Consider the following 16,595-nt stretch of genomic DNA (forward strand, 5'->3'; position numbering starts at 1 on the left):
TCCAAAGAAATGAAATCTTTCAGTTTTATGTCCCATAGTGTTATGTCCTTTAGGCTAAAGGAGACACATTATAAAATGAATAATTATGAAACAGTTAGTGGAATGAGAATATGGGAGGAATAAGGAAAAGCACGTTTAAATCCATGGATATCATGATTAGTGTTTCTCACATTGCTGAGAAATAGTTTTTTTTGTCTCGTCTCGACATTTTTATAGACTCGTTATAAATATGTATGTACAAAATTTATGTTCTTAATTTTTTTGATTCAATTTATCTAGAAACCATCAGAATTCTTCCGAGTCAGGAGCGATCAACGAAGTATATGATATAACAACGTTTACATTATAAACTATACTTATTATTGGAGTGTATTATGTAATAACTTAAATACGTTGATATATGTTCTTTATTATATTCGCACAATCACTTGATCAATCTATAGCTTTTGTACTATGAATTATGTAACACTAAAACAGTGCTTGAGATTTAAGACTTGAGTGAACTAGTGTAGCCCATGGGACACGTAAAAATAATCGTCTTGTCTCGAAAACGAGTAGAGAAGTGTCATGTTCCTTGTTCTATCCCGAATACTATATATATATATATATATATATATATATATAGATAGATAGATAGATAGATAGATAGATAGATATAAAATCTATATATCTTAATATTATATATAGGAAGTCCCGCAAGAAACTTATCGTCTCGTGGTCAACTCTAAATCATGATGTCCACCGTAAACTCTCATGGCCTGGAATCCAAACGAAAATCCCTCGGACCAATGAGCTCTACCACTAACCCCTCCTCTCCTCCCTCGCTGATCCAAGAATAAAGATGTGGTCTCTGGTGTCGTACATCGGTCAGTCAGGAATGTCTATTTTACATGGCAGCACAATTAGAGATGCAAGGGCTCGGAAAAAAACCGGCTTTTTTGGAAAAAAACTCGGTTTTTTCTGCTTTGCTTTTTTGCTTCGGAAATTTTGGGCTTTTTTCAAAATACTGCTTTAAATTGACAAAACAGACTTTGTATCGCTTCTCTATAACACAAAAAATCATTTAATTAGTGGTTGATGCTGATAATAATATAAAACATCGAAAATAAACTATGAATTTCGAAAAAAAAATTTCAAACAATTTTTCTTCAACATATTTACATTATGAATTCCACAGGATTAACCAATGTATATAATAAGAATTTTTTAACCTCCTATATATAAAAGTAAGCAGAGTTGGCAAGAACCGTGGTTGTTTTTGAAAATGCCAAAAACCCGTTTTTTGGGGGATGTTTAAACCAGGCTTTTTTGGTTTAAACCAGGCTTTTTTGACTTAGATTTTTTGCTTTATGTATTTATAGTATTACATATTCACAGAAATAGCCTAAGTTTGTTTCGCCTTGATGTTATTATGCAACAGCGGGGTTATGCCGGAAGAACTCCCATAAGCTTAAAGAAGTGCGGTCAGTAAATTTCTTAATTTGAGAATCTCCCGCCCTAGCCATTGGGAAAATCCCGTCATTACTTGAAATGTAAGACAATAACGGGAAAATCCTGTTATTGCTTTGCATGTAAAATTTAAAGGTCAACGTACCATAATCAGTACGCTAAAACTGAGGTATTAAATTACAAATTTAGTACCGGTACGTAGATATCATTGAAAGTCCAATCCAAGCTAATTTTGGAAGCTACGTAGGCAATCGATAAATTTTGCCAATTTCTATCAATATATTTAAGCAATATTGGCTTCTTTATAAAACAACACGCATTTAGGCATGTAGAAATATACAATTTGGTTTGTTTCGTATATTTAGGCTTAACATCCTTACGAAATACCGAGGTTATCAAGGAGAAGACTTTCGCTTAAACTGACATCCGAGCCGCTACTTGGGTTACGCATGAAAGAAGGATTGTGGTTCGACCGAGAATTGAACATGGGACATCTTGATTAAAAGGTGAAAGGGAAATAAAACTATTGCAGGTAGTTTGATATCTGGAAACGTCACCATGAAGTTCACACGATTCGCATTTTTCATTCTTTTTATTTTTGTGGTTTAAACCAGTTATTAAAAAAAAAAGTTGGTGTAAACCAGCCAACCCTAAAAGTAAACACTTCTTTTTAAAGAATACACAAATAACTAGCAAAATAGTATGTAGTATTTTTACTTCAAAATATTCCATACCCTCTTTTTGAAACAAAATAAAATTAAAATAAAACATAAGAGAAATACTTAGATTTATATGATACACTTAAAGGCTGCACATCTAGAGCTTTTGGTTCTGTATATTCTTGAAATTCTACAGTTAAGTTTTATAGAACCACCATCACAGTTTACCCAATCCTCAAGTTTTCTGAATTTTTAACAAGAGGGATTCAACATATCATTACGGAACTCCCCCCCCCCCCCAAAAAAAAAAAAAGACTACGGAATATATTTAAGTTAAGCTAAATACAACTGCACAACAAACATGACTGAGTGATTAGCTTTTGCGCTTCTATCGGGAAGTCCGGGATTCAACCAGCATTCGACCATTCTGACAAAGCTTTTCTTCATTCCATCTGTGAATGTAGAAATAGTGCGTGTACTGTGAGTTGGGCGACTTCCTTTTTTATTGTTTTTAAATCGTTATTATTACTAATTACCAGCAGTGACGGTTTTGCGAAGGTTAGGGGGGCGGTCTTTCGGACTGAAGCCCGTTCCCCAAAGTTACGGAATGTCTGCAACAAACGAAATATCTATTATTTATGCCTTTACTCATAAACTTTAAGCTCCCGTCAAATAAAAATTACGAATGTTTAAAAAAACTAAACATTAGTAAGAAATCCTTCCCAAAATACTTTTCTAAATCCGCCACTGATTCTCAGTATAAAATGATTTTTAAAGTTGTATCCGGAAGATTATTGCTAAACATCTAAACGAAACGAAATATCAGTTATGCCTGTACTCATAAACTTCAAGCACTTCCCAAATAAAATTAGGACTTTTTAGGAAACGAAACAATCAGAAAAAAACCTCCTAAAGTACTTTTCTAAATCCGCTACTGATTATTTGTATAAATTGGTATTCAAGGTTGTGTCCGGAAAATTATTGCTAAATCACTTCACAGCTACAGTATAACAGAAATGTGGAAGTACGGTTTGACGGATATATTGAAAAACGTACGCTTTGACGGATAAATAGAAAAACGGGCAAGTTTAACTTTTGCGCTAGAAGCTAGAGTACTAAAAGCTCTTAGAAATGAAACACGGATGACAAACTAGAGAAGAAAAAAGATGTCGATAACTCAAAAGTTAAAATAAAGTTAAATAGCCTCTAAAATTACCCTCAAATACTACATTCTTCATGTTAGCTTTAATTCGTAAAGCATGTGCTCCATCCATCTTGATGGTGAATTTCAGAGCGAAATATCACATTCAGGTCATGGAATTTTTATCTAACTATAGAATATACTATAAGAAAGCTATTTAGATAGAAAAATCATGAAGTTGAAAAAAGCCAAAATTTCCAAAATTCTCGTTTTTTTCCCAAAAAAGCCGGCTTTTTATGTGAAAAAAACCATCGATTCAAAAAAGCCGGCTTTTTTGCATCTCTAAGCACAATTAACGTGGTGAATTCATTGTCAAACCATCTTTCTTAGTCACACAAGAGAGTAAATTAATATTATTATTTAGACCTAAACAAGAATAAAGGATCAATAATTGATATCATAGTTTCAACGACCAAAGAAGAGAGTTGAATCACATACTATATTTCTGTTATGTGAGAATACACAGATTTCTCTTATGTGAGAAAATAGAAAAAAAAAATCTTTCAGTTTAACGCCCTACAATTATGTCGTTTAGGCTAAAGGAGGCAGATGATTAAGGTAACTGAATGATGATGGAACAATTAGTGGAGTGAGTTCGTGGCACGAAACGAGAGTACCTCAATAAAATCCATGAACACCATGTTGTACACCACAAACTTACTTGTGCGGGAATCAAACCAGGAACCCCACACATCGGAGGTAACAGCTCTAGTACTGGTCTACCGTGTCCCTGAGAAAAAAAAAAATGTTTTCTCTTATGTGAGAAAATAGAGACAATTACATAGTTTTCTCTTATGTAAGGAAAACAGATATACAGTAAGGTATTCTTTTAGATATTTTCTCTAATATAAGAGAAAATAGTAATAGAGAGTATGTATTAATCAAAAGATTTACTAAAAATATATATTTAAAGGCAATAATGAATAACATGTATGATGAATCATTGTGTAGAAAACAAACAGAAAAAACAATGAAGATAAGAAATTCTCCGTATCGAATACAGAGGACTAAGAAAATGTAATATCTAACTCTATCCTGCTGCGAAATTAAACTCTGGAAAACAAAAGTTCAAAGCGATTAAAACCAGTTTAAAATTACCTATAGTGTATCTAGGTCTATATTTTTAACCGGTAACGTCATACTGCATTTTCAACGGATATCTGCTACAAGTCACTTGACTTGAAATTTGTCTTCGTAGACAGAATACCACAGTTTCAATGATTTATTAGATCAGACTTCAACTATTTCATCGTTCAAAAACTAGTTCTTTAACATCTTCACACGAGTTGTACTCCATCGTGATCTGGCTAATGCTGCGTCATTCATCTTTTGCCGAGATTCCAGTGACCTCCAGCAAGCTAAACACGTACAGACGAGAATCATTATTAAGTGAAGACATTTTGCATTAACACGAGAGGGTTATGAACTCAATTACACGATAACTCAACCTGTTAATGGAAGTTAGCATTACGCCATTATTGAAGTAATGACTGAAATTATATACATATATAAGGCTGCCTTGTGAAATACAGACCTTCGCGTTTTGAGGTTGAAAAGATATTGCATGAGAGTTGTTCATTTCTTTTTAACATGGCTATTGCACATTTCCTTTCTGTAAATGACTCTCTGTATGAAGGCAATTTTACAAGTTGCAATTTGTTAATTATCATCATCTTGTAAGGAAAAAAGATCAGTTGCAAGTGACAATTTTCAGAAGTGGATCTGAATTACACATTAGCATGCTAGTTACGTACAGAATTCAGAGAGTGTTTCTTTAGGGGGAAAAAAAAGAGGAAGATTTTTTTTTTACAAAAATAATTTTAATGAAGGTACTTTGATTTAAATTAGTGGTAAACATTCAATATTTACTTAATTACGAAATCAACCGTTAAAAGATTATAGGGCCTAATATTACCACGCATAACTGATAACTTAGATGAAATTATTAATTACCGAAACTGTAAGTAGCGTACGAAACAGTTTAATTTAATCTTGAAGTGCTATAGAAGATACTATAATGCTAATGTTAAAACGTGTCAAGGCAATTTCAGGTGAAATATGTAATTAGAGCACATTATTTTTTTAAATACGCAATAACCTGAAATTCATACTTCACATGGATCCTTCATATTACATTAAGCCATTAAGACATTCTCAAAACAATCTAGAACAGTGACTGTATAATGATCTAGGACAAAATAGAAACTTCGTAAATCTTTGAGTTTTACATTCCATGGTTATGCCGGTTAGACTAAAGGAGACGGTGATGATGAGAAATGAATGAAATGGTGGAATGAAGAAAGTGAGAGGAAACGGGAAAACCCTGAGAAAACCTACGCACTTTGTCCACCACAAAGTCCACACGGCGCGAGCTGGGATCGAACCAGGGACCCCAAGAACCGGAGGTGAACGCTCTACCATTGAGCCACCGCGCCCCCGAACTAAACTTTGAGAGCAGACAAGTTAAACATGAATAGACACAAAAATAAATATACAGCTATGGCAATTAAAGAATGTATTATTATTATTATTACTCAAATATTAAAACATAAATGTTTAATCCACAACAGAAGAATAAACATTACTTTTAATGAGAGCAGAAAAACTTGTCTAAATAGTTTGAAAAAGAAATCATGCACTTTAAATTTTTATTGCCGGGTCTAGAACATTCAGTACACCATACACAATTCGTGCCTTACGATGTTCATTTAAGAATTAATTGACATAATTAGAAAAAAAGGAACAATTCTTAACCCCCAGAATAAGACTGTCGTAACTCAAAATAGGTTTTAAATTATCAACTTTCAATGTGTAATAATTGTAATTTGTGTGTATTTAAGACAGGCTTTCTGTTCAATAATTAATATTGAAATATTCAATAATAGGCATATATTTAAAGGAATTTGCAATTCCCAAAAACAGAAAATATAATCAAATTTCTTTAGATACAAAGTTTTTAGTCTTCCAAACTATGCTGTGCATAAGTGTCAAAAATACAGAACGGCTGTGTCTGTCAGTTTCGTCCGTCGATCTATCTGTCGAGGTATCATAGCATCGAAAATCCGATGTTAGCCCTTCCATCAGTGTTTCAGCGACATGGACTCATCGGACGGTTTAAAGCAATCATTTTCAACTCGCCAGGGTATGATGTAGGTGCAGATTTTTACGATAAGAGCCAGAAGAGACGAGACAGGTTAAGCAAATAATTAGAAAAACTTTATTCACCGAAAATCTTAATCGACTTCAACACGGCATCCGTTGAAGTGTTTTATGGTCTAGCTCTAAAGATTACAATCAAATCCTGAACAAATATGGGACCATCACGTTATAGACAATCTTTAAAACAAATAAAATCAGTGCACCTACGTTGAAGTTACGCATGAACATCCACAAATTATATACAAACTGGCTGTTTTGAAAACTTCCTCCTTTTCTTTAAGTTTGTTAAAAAGGAGAGGCAAGTAAGTACGTAATTAGAATCAAACTGACTTGATTTGATTTGATTTGTAGTTGAGTCCTTTTCAGCAGCAGGGCTGTATGAGACGTGGACCTACAGCTTAACGAGGGATCCAAACCACATGAGCTCCCGCCGGGGATCGAACCCGGGTCCCCCGAGCCAAAAGCGCGTTTGCTAACCACTTAGCCACGAGGGAACTCTGAAACAGAATAAAACAAGCTTGGCAATGTTCCATTAATCACAAACCCACGGGTAGTGTAGTGTATCTGCAAAACCATCGAGTATGCCTTGTTTGCCTGTCTTCTATGAATATGATGTCTGTTGCATTTTCCTTGCTCTGTGCGAGGAGTTTACTGACAAACCGAGTAGCAAATTGAAAATGAAATGAAATCTTTAAGTTTTACGTCCCACGGTTATGCCGGTTAGGCTAAAGGAGACGGTGATTATGAGAGATGAATGAAAATGGTGGAATGAAGAAAGTGGGAGGAAACGGGAGAACCCCGAGAAAACCCACGAGCACGGTGTTTGTCCACCACAAAGTTCACATGGCGGAGGCCGAGTAGCAAATTGACATCACAGAGCATCCAATTGGAGATTATTGATTTAAAGTATCAAAGTCTAATTTTCATAAATGAGCATTACTTTAACCAATATCATTATTATAAACTTAATACTATATTTTGGTCTTAGCCCAAGTCTATCAATTTGTTATAGACACTCGTGTAACCCTACATGAGAACAACTATTAGCCAAACAAATAAGAAGGAAAGCTGCAATGATCATGCACTGCAGACTGAAAACTATCTCAATATTAAAAAAAAAAAATGAAATGAAATCTTTAAGTTTTACGTCCCACGGTTATGCCGCTTAGACTAAAGAAGACGCTGATAATGAGATGAGTGAAATGGTGGAATGAAGAAAATGGGAGGAAACGGGAGAACCCCGAGTTATCGATGCATTATGACTGTCCTATTTATAAAACCCAATTATGAAACAAAATTGTATTGGATAGTCTAAAGCGTTGATTGTGCTAAGAATGAGCAAATAATTATAATCAAACGAATAATTATATGTAAAATAGCTTGTTTCATTTGCATATTCTGTTTGATATGTTCTATTTACTTCTTTTTGTTTGTTTGTAAAACTTTAATCCCTTTCACTCCAAACCTATAACAGATTTGGACCTATAACTTAAAATGGAATCATAACCACCACATTGCGTTCAGATCGATGTTCTCCTACAGGTAATCGAACTCAGGACCAGTGCAGCAAAAGCACATGCACTAGCCATTCAATCAGCAGGAAAGTGACAGAAACGCACAATATTAACGCATATGCAAAAGTTTGGTTCAATGTAATCTAATGCCAACTAAACCTTTACGACTAAGTATCCCTCGTTTATTTTATTTATTTATTTATTTATGTTGTTCTAAGACATACTAGAAACAGAACTTTGGAAATGACTCATTAGATAAGTGAATCATTTCCAAAGAAGACATTTGAATGAAAAGATAGCACGGATTTCATTAATCTACAGACAATACTATAGTAACGAGCAACCCAAATGGGACAAAATTGGTGAAAATGTCTTTCTTTTCGTTGTACTGACGTCACAGCGTCTCGCAATCGAAAATCGAAGAAAGTCTTTCCAACAGTAACGAATAGGAGACAAACAAAATGAACTGGAAGCCCCAGAAGAACGCTAGCTGTTATTACTCTAGTTTTAAAAAGAAACAAAATACTTCTTTGTTGGTTTCAACGGAACAAGGTTGCCAGACGACCGAGGTTTTACATAAAAGAAAATCTTTTTGGAACATTTCTACATTTATTATTTGAAGTTTAAAGCTACGATAGAGAATGGTAACCATGAAATAAATAAAGTTTGAGGTTTTAACAAATTTACAACATTTTATGTCCCCTACATAAGAAAAAAAAAAAAGGATTGTAAATGTCAGTCCGTCTGTTTGTCCCATATGTACACTCATGTCCAAAATGATTGTCGCATATCTATAACTGTCTTCTTGTAAGAATATAATTTGATCATGTTTTTGCAGGATACTTTTAATACTGATATTATGTGTATAATCGGGAAATGTATATTTGTGGTAAATTTTATAGGAAAAGAATTATAAATACGAAAATTAAAATGAGTAAAACAAAATGTTGCTAAATGGAGAAGAAAGTTTTATTTTCGTTTTATTGTTCTTATTTACAGCTCTTGACATGAAATTTGCCACATACATGTCTTTGCCGATTATACAGATACTAACATTATAAGAAATACCGGGCGAATTTATCAAATTATATTCCTACAACAACATATTTATAGGCACGCGACAATAATTTTGGACATGAGTGTACACTAATCTAGACGTACTATGGTTCAACGTATCCGAAACATGGTTCAACGTATCCGAAACAAAGTTCAAATTTATAAGATTCTCCAGACAAAGTTTTCGAATTTCCTATCTCCAAAATAGGTGGGTACGGGTAGTTTATGGAGGATGAAAATCAGAAATTGTGGTTTTATCCAACATGGCTTCGACGATTTTGTTTATTTTCTCATCAATCAATATTTAATTGGCAACTTTCTAAATCGTTTACTGGGGGAATTCCACGAGTAGTTTACTCTTAAGGGGACGATTTTCTTAACCATAATTCAGGATATTTTGTTCGTATTACGTAAATAAATTTTTCCATTAATAACCGTATAATGTGATTCGTTAATCATAAAACAAAATCACAAGAGGTAGTTTACTCTTGAGCTTTCTTCGAAAGAATTTTTCCGAAAACGTCTGTTAAAATTCCTTTCGTATTTCGTAAATAAATGTTTCCACAATAACTTCAAAATGGCATAATTCAATACAAGAAATGGGAGCGAAAATATTTACGGTGGTGGCCCGTATCTTATTTATTTATTTATTTATTTATTTGTCTTGCATTAATTATTTATTTACGGTACGCAAAAGAAGGAAAATTAACTGGGATTTTAGTAGCAATTGCGCTATACTGCATACTTTTATGTTGCAGACATCTTAGATTTCTTCAGAGTAAATGCTTTCAACACAACCTAATACATTATCATCTTCAGACCCGGACTGAAAGTCCTTTGTTCCTTAGGAGTGTCTTTTTTTTTTTTTTTTTTTTTTAATTTAGCAAAAACAAATGTTCTTTCTTTAACTTGTTTAATGCATTTTGAAATCTATTTATTTGCAAATTATAAGTTACATTTGTAATTATGAGATTACATTGCCTCACCAAGAAATTTCTCCCCTACAAAGAACAGATGAGCTCATTATAGTGCATATTATTTGACCTTACTATATTCCACTGATCTTACTATGTAAACCACACGAAGTGAATTAAGCCAGTGCTGTCCTGTGATAGATCTTACATACTTCTTTGATATTTTTAGCGGTGAAAACTGCAATTTCGTCCCCTAGCTAAAGCCCCTCCTGCGAGATTGATGCCCTAGGCTCGCCACTGGCCACCATAAGACAAAGCAAATGCGGCAGTGACAAAGCAAATCCGGCAGTATTTAATCTTTAGCAGAACTGTATCATTCACTACCTAAACTTCTGTAAATTAGAAAATCTATGTATCTTCTGTTTTGTTTATTGATTGAGTGATTAGTTTAAGTACAACGTTTGTTTCCAACAGAGGTTATATGGGTAAGATAAATAAATAAGCAAGGAGAATGTTCATGACGCACTGAAATATTAGAACGAGAAAAATAAGTTAGTAACTAAAAGTTTGTGTAGAAAATTAGTAATTTATAAAAGAATAACACTTTTACTGTATCGTTTAGAGGGAGATATTGAAGGTCAGAACCATTTAGAAAATTCTTTTTGGAGTGTCGCAAGTCACGAAAATTTAGGGAAGTGTGCGTCATGGGCATGAGGAAACAGTGATCCCTGATTTGATCTACTGTTTGATTTTAAATGCTTTTTTGTTTGGGTCTTCGCGCTATCCTACAATTAAACACGGAACAACGCTCACTAGCTACTTGGCACAAAAAGAAGAACGTGTCATTTACTGTCTATTCAATGAAGATGAAAAGAAATAAGCTTAGTTAAACATTCCTTAGTTTCCCTTTTAAGCCAAAGAATATGAGTAAATACACATGGATAATTTACGAACTGATGAAACGAAACTAGAAAAGTAACACGATATCACCCTGAAGTCTGTTGTGGATAAATGATCATCTTTGGTACAGGAGGCAGTGGTTCAATTGCTGTTGTAGTTAGTGTTGTTGGGTATCCACCTTAAACTGTAGATCACAAACTAATAGTATGAGTGGTGGAAAGGGAGTTGAACTTCTAATAATAAGGAATCGTTGTTGGGCTTTCACCTGAAGCTGCATGTTACCATTTATTTATTTATTTATTTATGAACACAACAGGTATATGCTCAATTAAAGTATTATAGGATAATTCATTTTTACAACAGTTTTTCAGTGTTTTATGCGACATTATACATACATATATCAATTTCATTATGTTTTTGACAGAATTTGTTATAGAAAGAACATATTTTCCAGATTTGTGACTTCAGCATTATGTTGGTCCTAGTCTTTTTGTAATAAGAGACCAGTTCTAACTGAAGGAACATGGAAGTATAATGAAGGTATAAAGTTTGAACAATCGAATTCATTTTGAACTATTTTTTGAAGGAATACCAGATCGGCAATATATTGCCTTTATTCTAATGAGTAAATATTAAAATTGTCTACCAATGTACTATGGCTTTCAGGTGAGGATAAATTCCAGTTATTTTGTACCCAAATACCTTAGAAATTGTGATTGAACTTTTTCAATTTGTTGGTGATACTTGGACAACACATTCTAGCTTGGTGCGTACATATGAATAATCCATTTTCAAGAGTGTTGCAACATTTCTGAAGTCCTTACCACTTCTAATTATGAACCCTAATAATTTTAAACGTATCTCGTAGCCTAGGTAACGAAGAGGGCATTAAATTTCCAATAAATAATTAAGTGTTGTTGTTCTCTTAAGCTTACAACTCTTCCTTCGTATTCCTGAGATCGAGTGGAAGATTTCAAATCAAAGTGGAGAGCTCACCACTGAGTTAACCTATTCCACACCAAAACTATATTGTGAAAGTAGACAGAATTAAAGAAATCCGGAGGTTTCAGCGCAAACCTGTTACTTCACTAAGAGAAACCACACGCAAAACTCGTTCAAGTTGACCAAAGCAAGGATTAAAGTTAGGCTCTTCTAAATACAATTATAAAACTCTGAGACATTTTATTTGTTACTATTATTATTCTTACGGTGGGTATGAAAAATGTTCCGATTTTCTAGTTATGAGATCTGGCAACAGTAGACTGGATTTCTTCCTCTTTCTTTCTTCCTTTCAATCAAAGTTTGAATGTAGTTGTAATACCGTTCTTGTTTTTAGAACAAGAAAGAACTCTGTCTCACAATGCAAATTATTTGTTTTGCTTGTCAAAGTTTCTTACCTGTTTTTCTGCCTTGGTTTTCTCAATGGCTGCGATGAAGCTGGAACTACGGAATCTCTGTGGCGATGGTTCATCGTCGTTTTTCACATCATCCACTGAGCCTGGCATTATATAAAAAAAAGAAAACAAATTGGTATGAGTTGAGTATGTCGCACTGCAGAGGATCATTATGTCTACACAGCCAGTGAGTTTTGGTCAGAATAGATGCCAACTTTAATCTTCCCCCTCCATCATTTTGTCTCTCGCAGTTGCTTGTTCACTGGAGTCTTGGCCAATAATATAATTTAATCTGTCCTCCCTAAAAGCTTTGTTAAGTTCTTTTGTTTTATGCTACTTCCAGTTAGATAAGATAAATGGGTTCAAATGAATTTTGAAAAAAGTAAAACTTTTAAAGTGCTTCTACATTGGAAGATTTTGATATTATTCACGCACAAGACAGGACAAAAGATAAATATTAAATAATTCGAGAAGTTATATAGTATAAGAGATGCCTCCAACAGTTGAGAAGCCATAAGCTTAGATATCATTCAGTACTCTGTGGGCACTAAACTTCTATTTTGGATGAAAATGTAATCTAAACTTACTTGCTATGTGACTGCAAACACGAACAAAATGGCAAGGTATGAAGTAGTAATGGGCCGTAACAAAGGAAAAGCAAACTGCGTGGCCGATAGGGGCGCAAAACTATTTGTTTCACAGGGTCTCCCACTAATCTATGGGAATGATGCTCTGGAATGTTAAATCAATTTATTCAAAGGGTTATAATAGACAAATATAATAACAATTGCAAAGGTACTTATAAGTTTGGAAAGACAAGTTAATTAACAGATATTGTGAAGTATTAATGATCAGAGATAAGTTGGAAATAACGTGAAACGTATGTTGGTGAAAAGCACCCCTAAAACGTGTCACATGACTCCTTGTTATTAAAAATTTTGAGCCTGATTCTAAGATGGTGGATTTCAAGATGACCACCATGATGGCACTATACAGTAATAGATGCGGTTCTCCCTTTATTACTCGTATCTAAGATATGGTGTAACTCACTTTAGCCGTTTTAAACTTAGAAGGCATCTCTGCCTCATATTGTATATTGCACTGGAAACTTAAGGTCGCTTAGTTGAATTTAATATTATTCAATTGACCTGACTTCTGATGGTTTTTGGTATGATACGGAACCATTTTAGGAAGGTAAGACACAAAAACTTCAGGAGTTGAAAAAAAGGTTATAATGTATTTTAATATTATATACATTATGCTATTTATATATATATATATATATATATATATATATATATATATATATATACACCATATTCTAGAGAGTGAAAACAATTGTACTAACTGTTCCCACTTGCTGAATGGCAGGCAATCTTAGCCTTAAAACAATGACAATTCACGCTTTAAATACGCATGAACAAAGAGTGCTGTTAAGTTTACGAATGTAAAGGATATAAATAATTCTGTACGGATGTAATGAAAATTTTATGGATGTAGTTAGTTAATTATCATTCGCGTGAATAAAACGCCCTTTTGATACATTTGGAAAAAAAAAGACGGCAGTAATTATATACGTGAAACTATGTAAAGTTAATAATTAGATTTATACTCTACATCAAAATTTGCGCTAAAAACAAAACATCGTATTCACTAGCAAACTTGTTAGTATGACTCGCTGTCAAATCAAAATGATGGTGACACGAAGAATGCAGTAGATATTAAAATAATAATGATCGATATCAGAATGTGAATAATTTAAGTTCTCAATCATTTAATTTTATCAATCACGTTCCTCGTCATGAACATATATGGTTCAGCGATAGAGCCATATACTCCACTACTTCTGGTGCGAGTAGTGGTGATACTATACTATCTGCTGGTGCGAGGAGTATCAGGTTCAATCACAGGCCATCTAAGGAGTTTGTAGTGGATCATGTGGCGTTGTTTTTTTTTTTTTTTTTTTTTTCGGATATCTACTTTGCTTTTACATTTTTATCAACTATTTAATAAGCACTGACTTTTATCAATCATCCGCCTCTTTTAAGTCTGAAGTAGATAAGAGTGGGACGCTAAAATTAAAGATTTTTAATTTTGGCGTTTATTCTATTTTAACAATGATTTTATGACAGTACATCTGTCAGTGTTTTTTTTACTTAAAGGAACTACTCGTAACAGAATTTGTCTTCCATATCTTCTTCGAATTGAAGCCCCTCTCACTTGGTGACCCTGTGTACTACAGTAACTATCATTACCCATAAAATTAAGAGGATCACAAATAGAAGGAAACGAATGAGATTTTTAGAATCTTAAGATACTTTACCATATACAAATGCAAATTTAGAAAAAGTGAGCATGGTGCAACATGGAATCGAATTCATCATTCTACGTTTAGAACAGGAATTTCCAGCCAGTACCTCTGAGGAACTATTGGCAAGCTACACTAACACATTAATGGTAGAAGATATTGTTCAGAAAGTTTGGGTAAAATCCAATAGATGGGCTGGAATATTTGATTCAAAAAAATGTGGTCATTAGTATAGTGACCGCGACGACTCGTGAACCCAGGACTCTATACTAATCATAGAACTGCTTTTCCCTCACGTGTGATACATCGGGAGATTTCGATACGATTCGTGGAGCTTGCTACCGAACACACACTTGAGGAAACGTGAAACCGCAGAAGTGCACCAACAACTTGCAAAACATAGATGACATGGCAAACAAGCGAAAAACAACAACATTTAAAGAACTATAACGCGAAACTGACTATTATTCAAATTAAACTGTAACAATAATAATAGCAAAAATATTAAATAATGACTACAACAATATAAACAAAACGAAACTTAGCGGCAATCCGACAACACTGTACCCTCAGGAAATGTTCTCCGTATGGCGCAAGAGACGACACTGGCAAAATATCATGAATAGGTGTTGACTAGGATACACCCTCACGTTCTATTGGGTGCTGAAATCGGTTGATCTAGGTCATCAAGCTTCACGACTTGGTGCGATCACTATAAATACTATAATGTTTTGGCTTTTGTGAATCTCTTTCTTTCTACCGAAATTCTTTACATCAGGTTCGCAGTCCAAAAGCTAAGAGCTCACCCATTCAAGTACTGTATTCCCAGCTCTAAAAATAATAGTAAACAGTACTCAAGAGCAATAGTATGCCTTCTAAACTTTATATTGACCCACAATATATGCCATTGGTTATGCGGTTGATTGATACTAAGAATAAAATCTGCATTAATATAGTACTAGCTGTTCCTTCCAACCCTTTGGCTCTTCTATGAATTAAATGCACGCTAACGACCTCTTTTTGGTCAGGTAGGAGGCAGCATAGCTTGTGACAACTGTTGGCCTGACAGAACTATTATTAATTAAGGTGGCTGCCAGACTGATACGTTTTACTTTAATAATAAGGATTAGTAATATAGAAATATTTTCGCCTAGATATTATGCAACCAGTAACTGAAATGTTTTGGGGTGTGCATATAAGTGTTACTGACAAACAGTGAAGTCTTGCTTTTATAATGAAGGTTTGCAAATATTATTTACTATCGGATTGTGTCAGTTTATCGTAATATTTTATATTAGAGCAGGGGTTTCTCAACTTGTAGTCGAACTGTTTTTGGTGGTATGTAGAACTTATGGCGGTAATAATAATTAATGTGCTTCGGTGGTACGCCGTTGAAAAGGGTTGAGAACCCCTATATTAGAATTTAGGCTGGCGCCAGTTGAGAAAGATGGAAAAATCTCTGTAATTGGTCCATCATAGAATGTTACCAAGTAAGTAGTTTTGGAACTAAGTCAACATTTTTTTTTTTTATTGTGTTTTTCAATTTTGTGGAAAGCTTTCTACAACGGCGTTTTTATAGATTTTTTCGCCACACTGTCCGCAAAGTGACCAAGAGCAAAAAAAAAAAAAAAAAGTATGGTAATTGATAAGCTATTTCTTTTTTATCAATCACGGCAAAGAAAACAACTAAATTTATCTACCTGTTATCTACCTGGTTATACCATGGAAAACCTACACATTTCTATTAGAACTCAGAATCAACGCGAGATAAAATTAATATTTCTGCATGCAAATATTGATTTACATATTCAATCGACTTTGTGAATATTAAATTTTCATTATTACCAACACCATAGACCGTTATTAAACCAGGATAACCTAGCTATGCCTAAACTTGTACAAAATGTGAACAAATGTTACTGCTCAAAATTTAATCCATTTGCTTCAGATTTAAATTGGAATCAAACTTCCTAATTTATCATCATTAGCAATGCTAAGTCAAAAATAAACAAAGTTTTATCTTGTTTATTTTCGACTTAGC

General features: G+C 33.8%; 1 protein-coding gene across 10 annotated transcripts in view; it reads right to left on the reverse strand.

Moving 5' to 3' along the window:
- Window positions 1-16,595, reverse strand: part of LOC145681100 (uncharacterized) — a 1,004,875-nt gene that overhangs the window by 498,498 nt on the left and 489,782 nt on the right. For 8 of the 10 annotated variants that reach the window (XM_081752504.1, XM_081752499.1, XM_081752503.1 and 5 more), the window contains 2 exons: window positions 12,250-12,350; window positions 3,971-4,039 (listed from right to left, as the gene is read on the reverse strand). In XM_081752504.1, coding sequence (XP_081608630.1) covers window positions 3,971-4,039; window positions 12,250-12,350 — 170 coding nt within the window. The remainder of the gene's footprint in view (window positions 1-3,970; window positions 4,040-12,249; window positions 12,351-16,595) is intronic. The other 2 variants (XM_081752502.1, XM_081752508.1) reach the window with 1 other exon arrangement.

The sequence above is a fragment of the Thermobia domestica genome, chromosome 3 (genome assembly GCF_964235325.1).
Source record: "Thermobia domestica chromosome 3, izTheDome1.hap1.1, whole genome shotgun sequence".
Taxonomy (NCBI): domain Eukaryota; kingdom Metazoa; phylum Arthropoda; class Insecta; order Zygentoma; family Lepismatidae; genus Thermobia; species Thermobia domestica.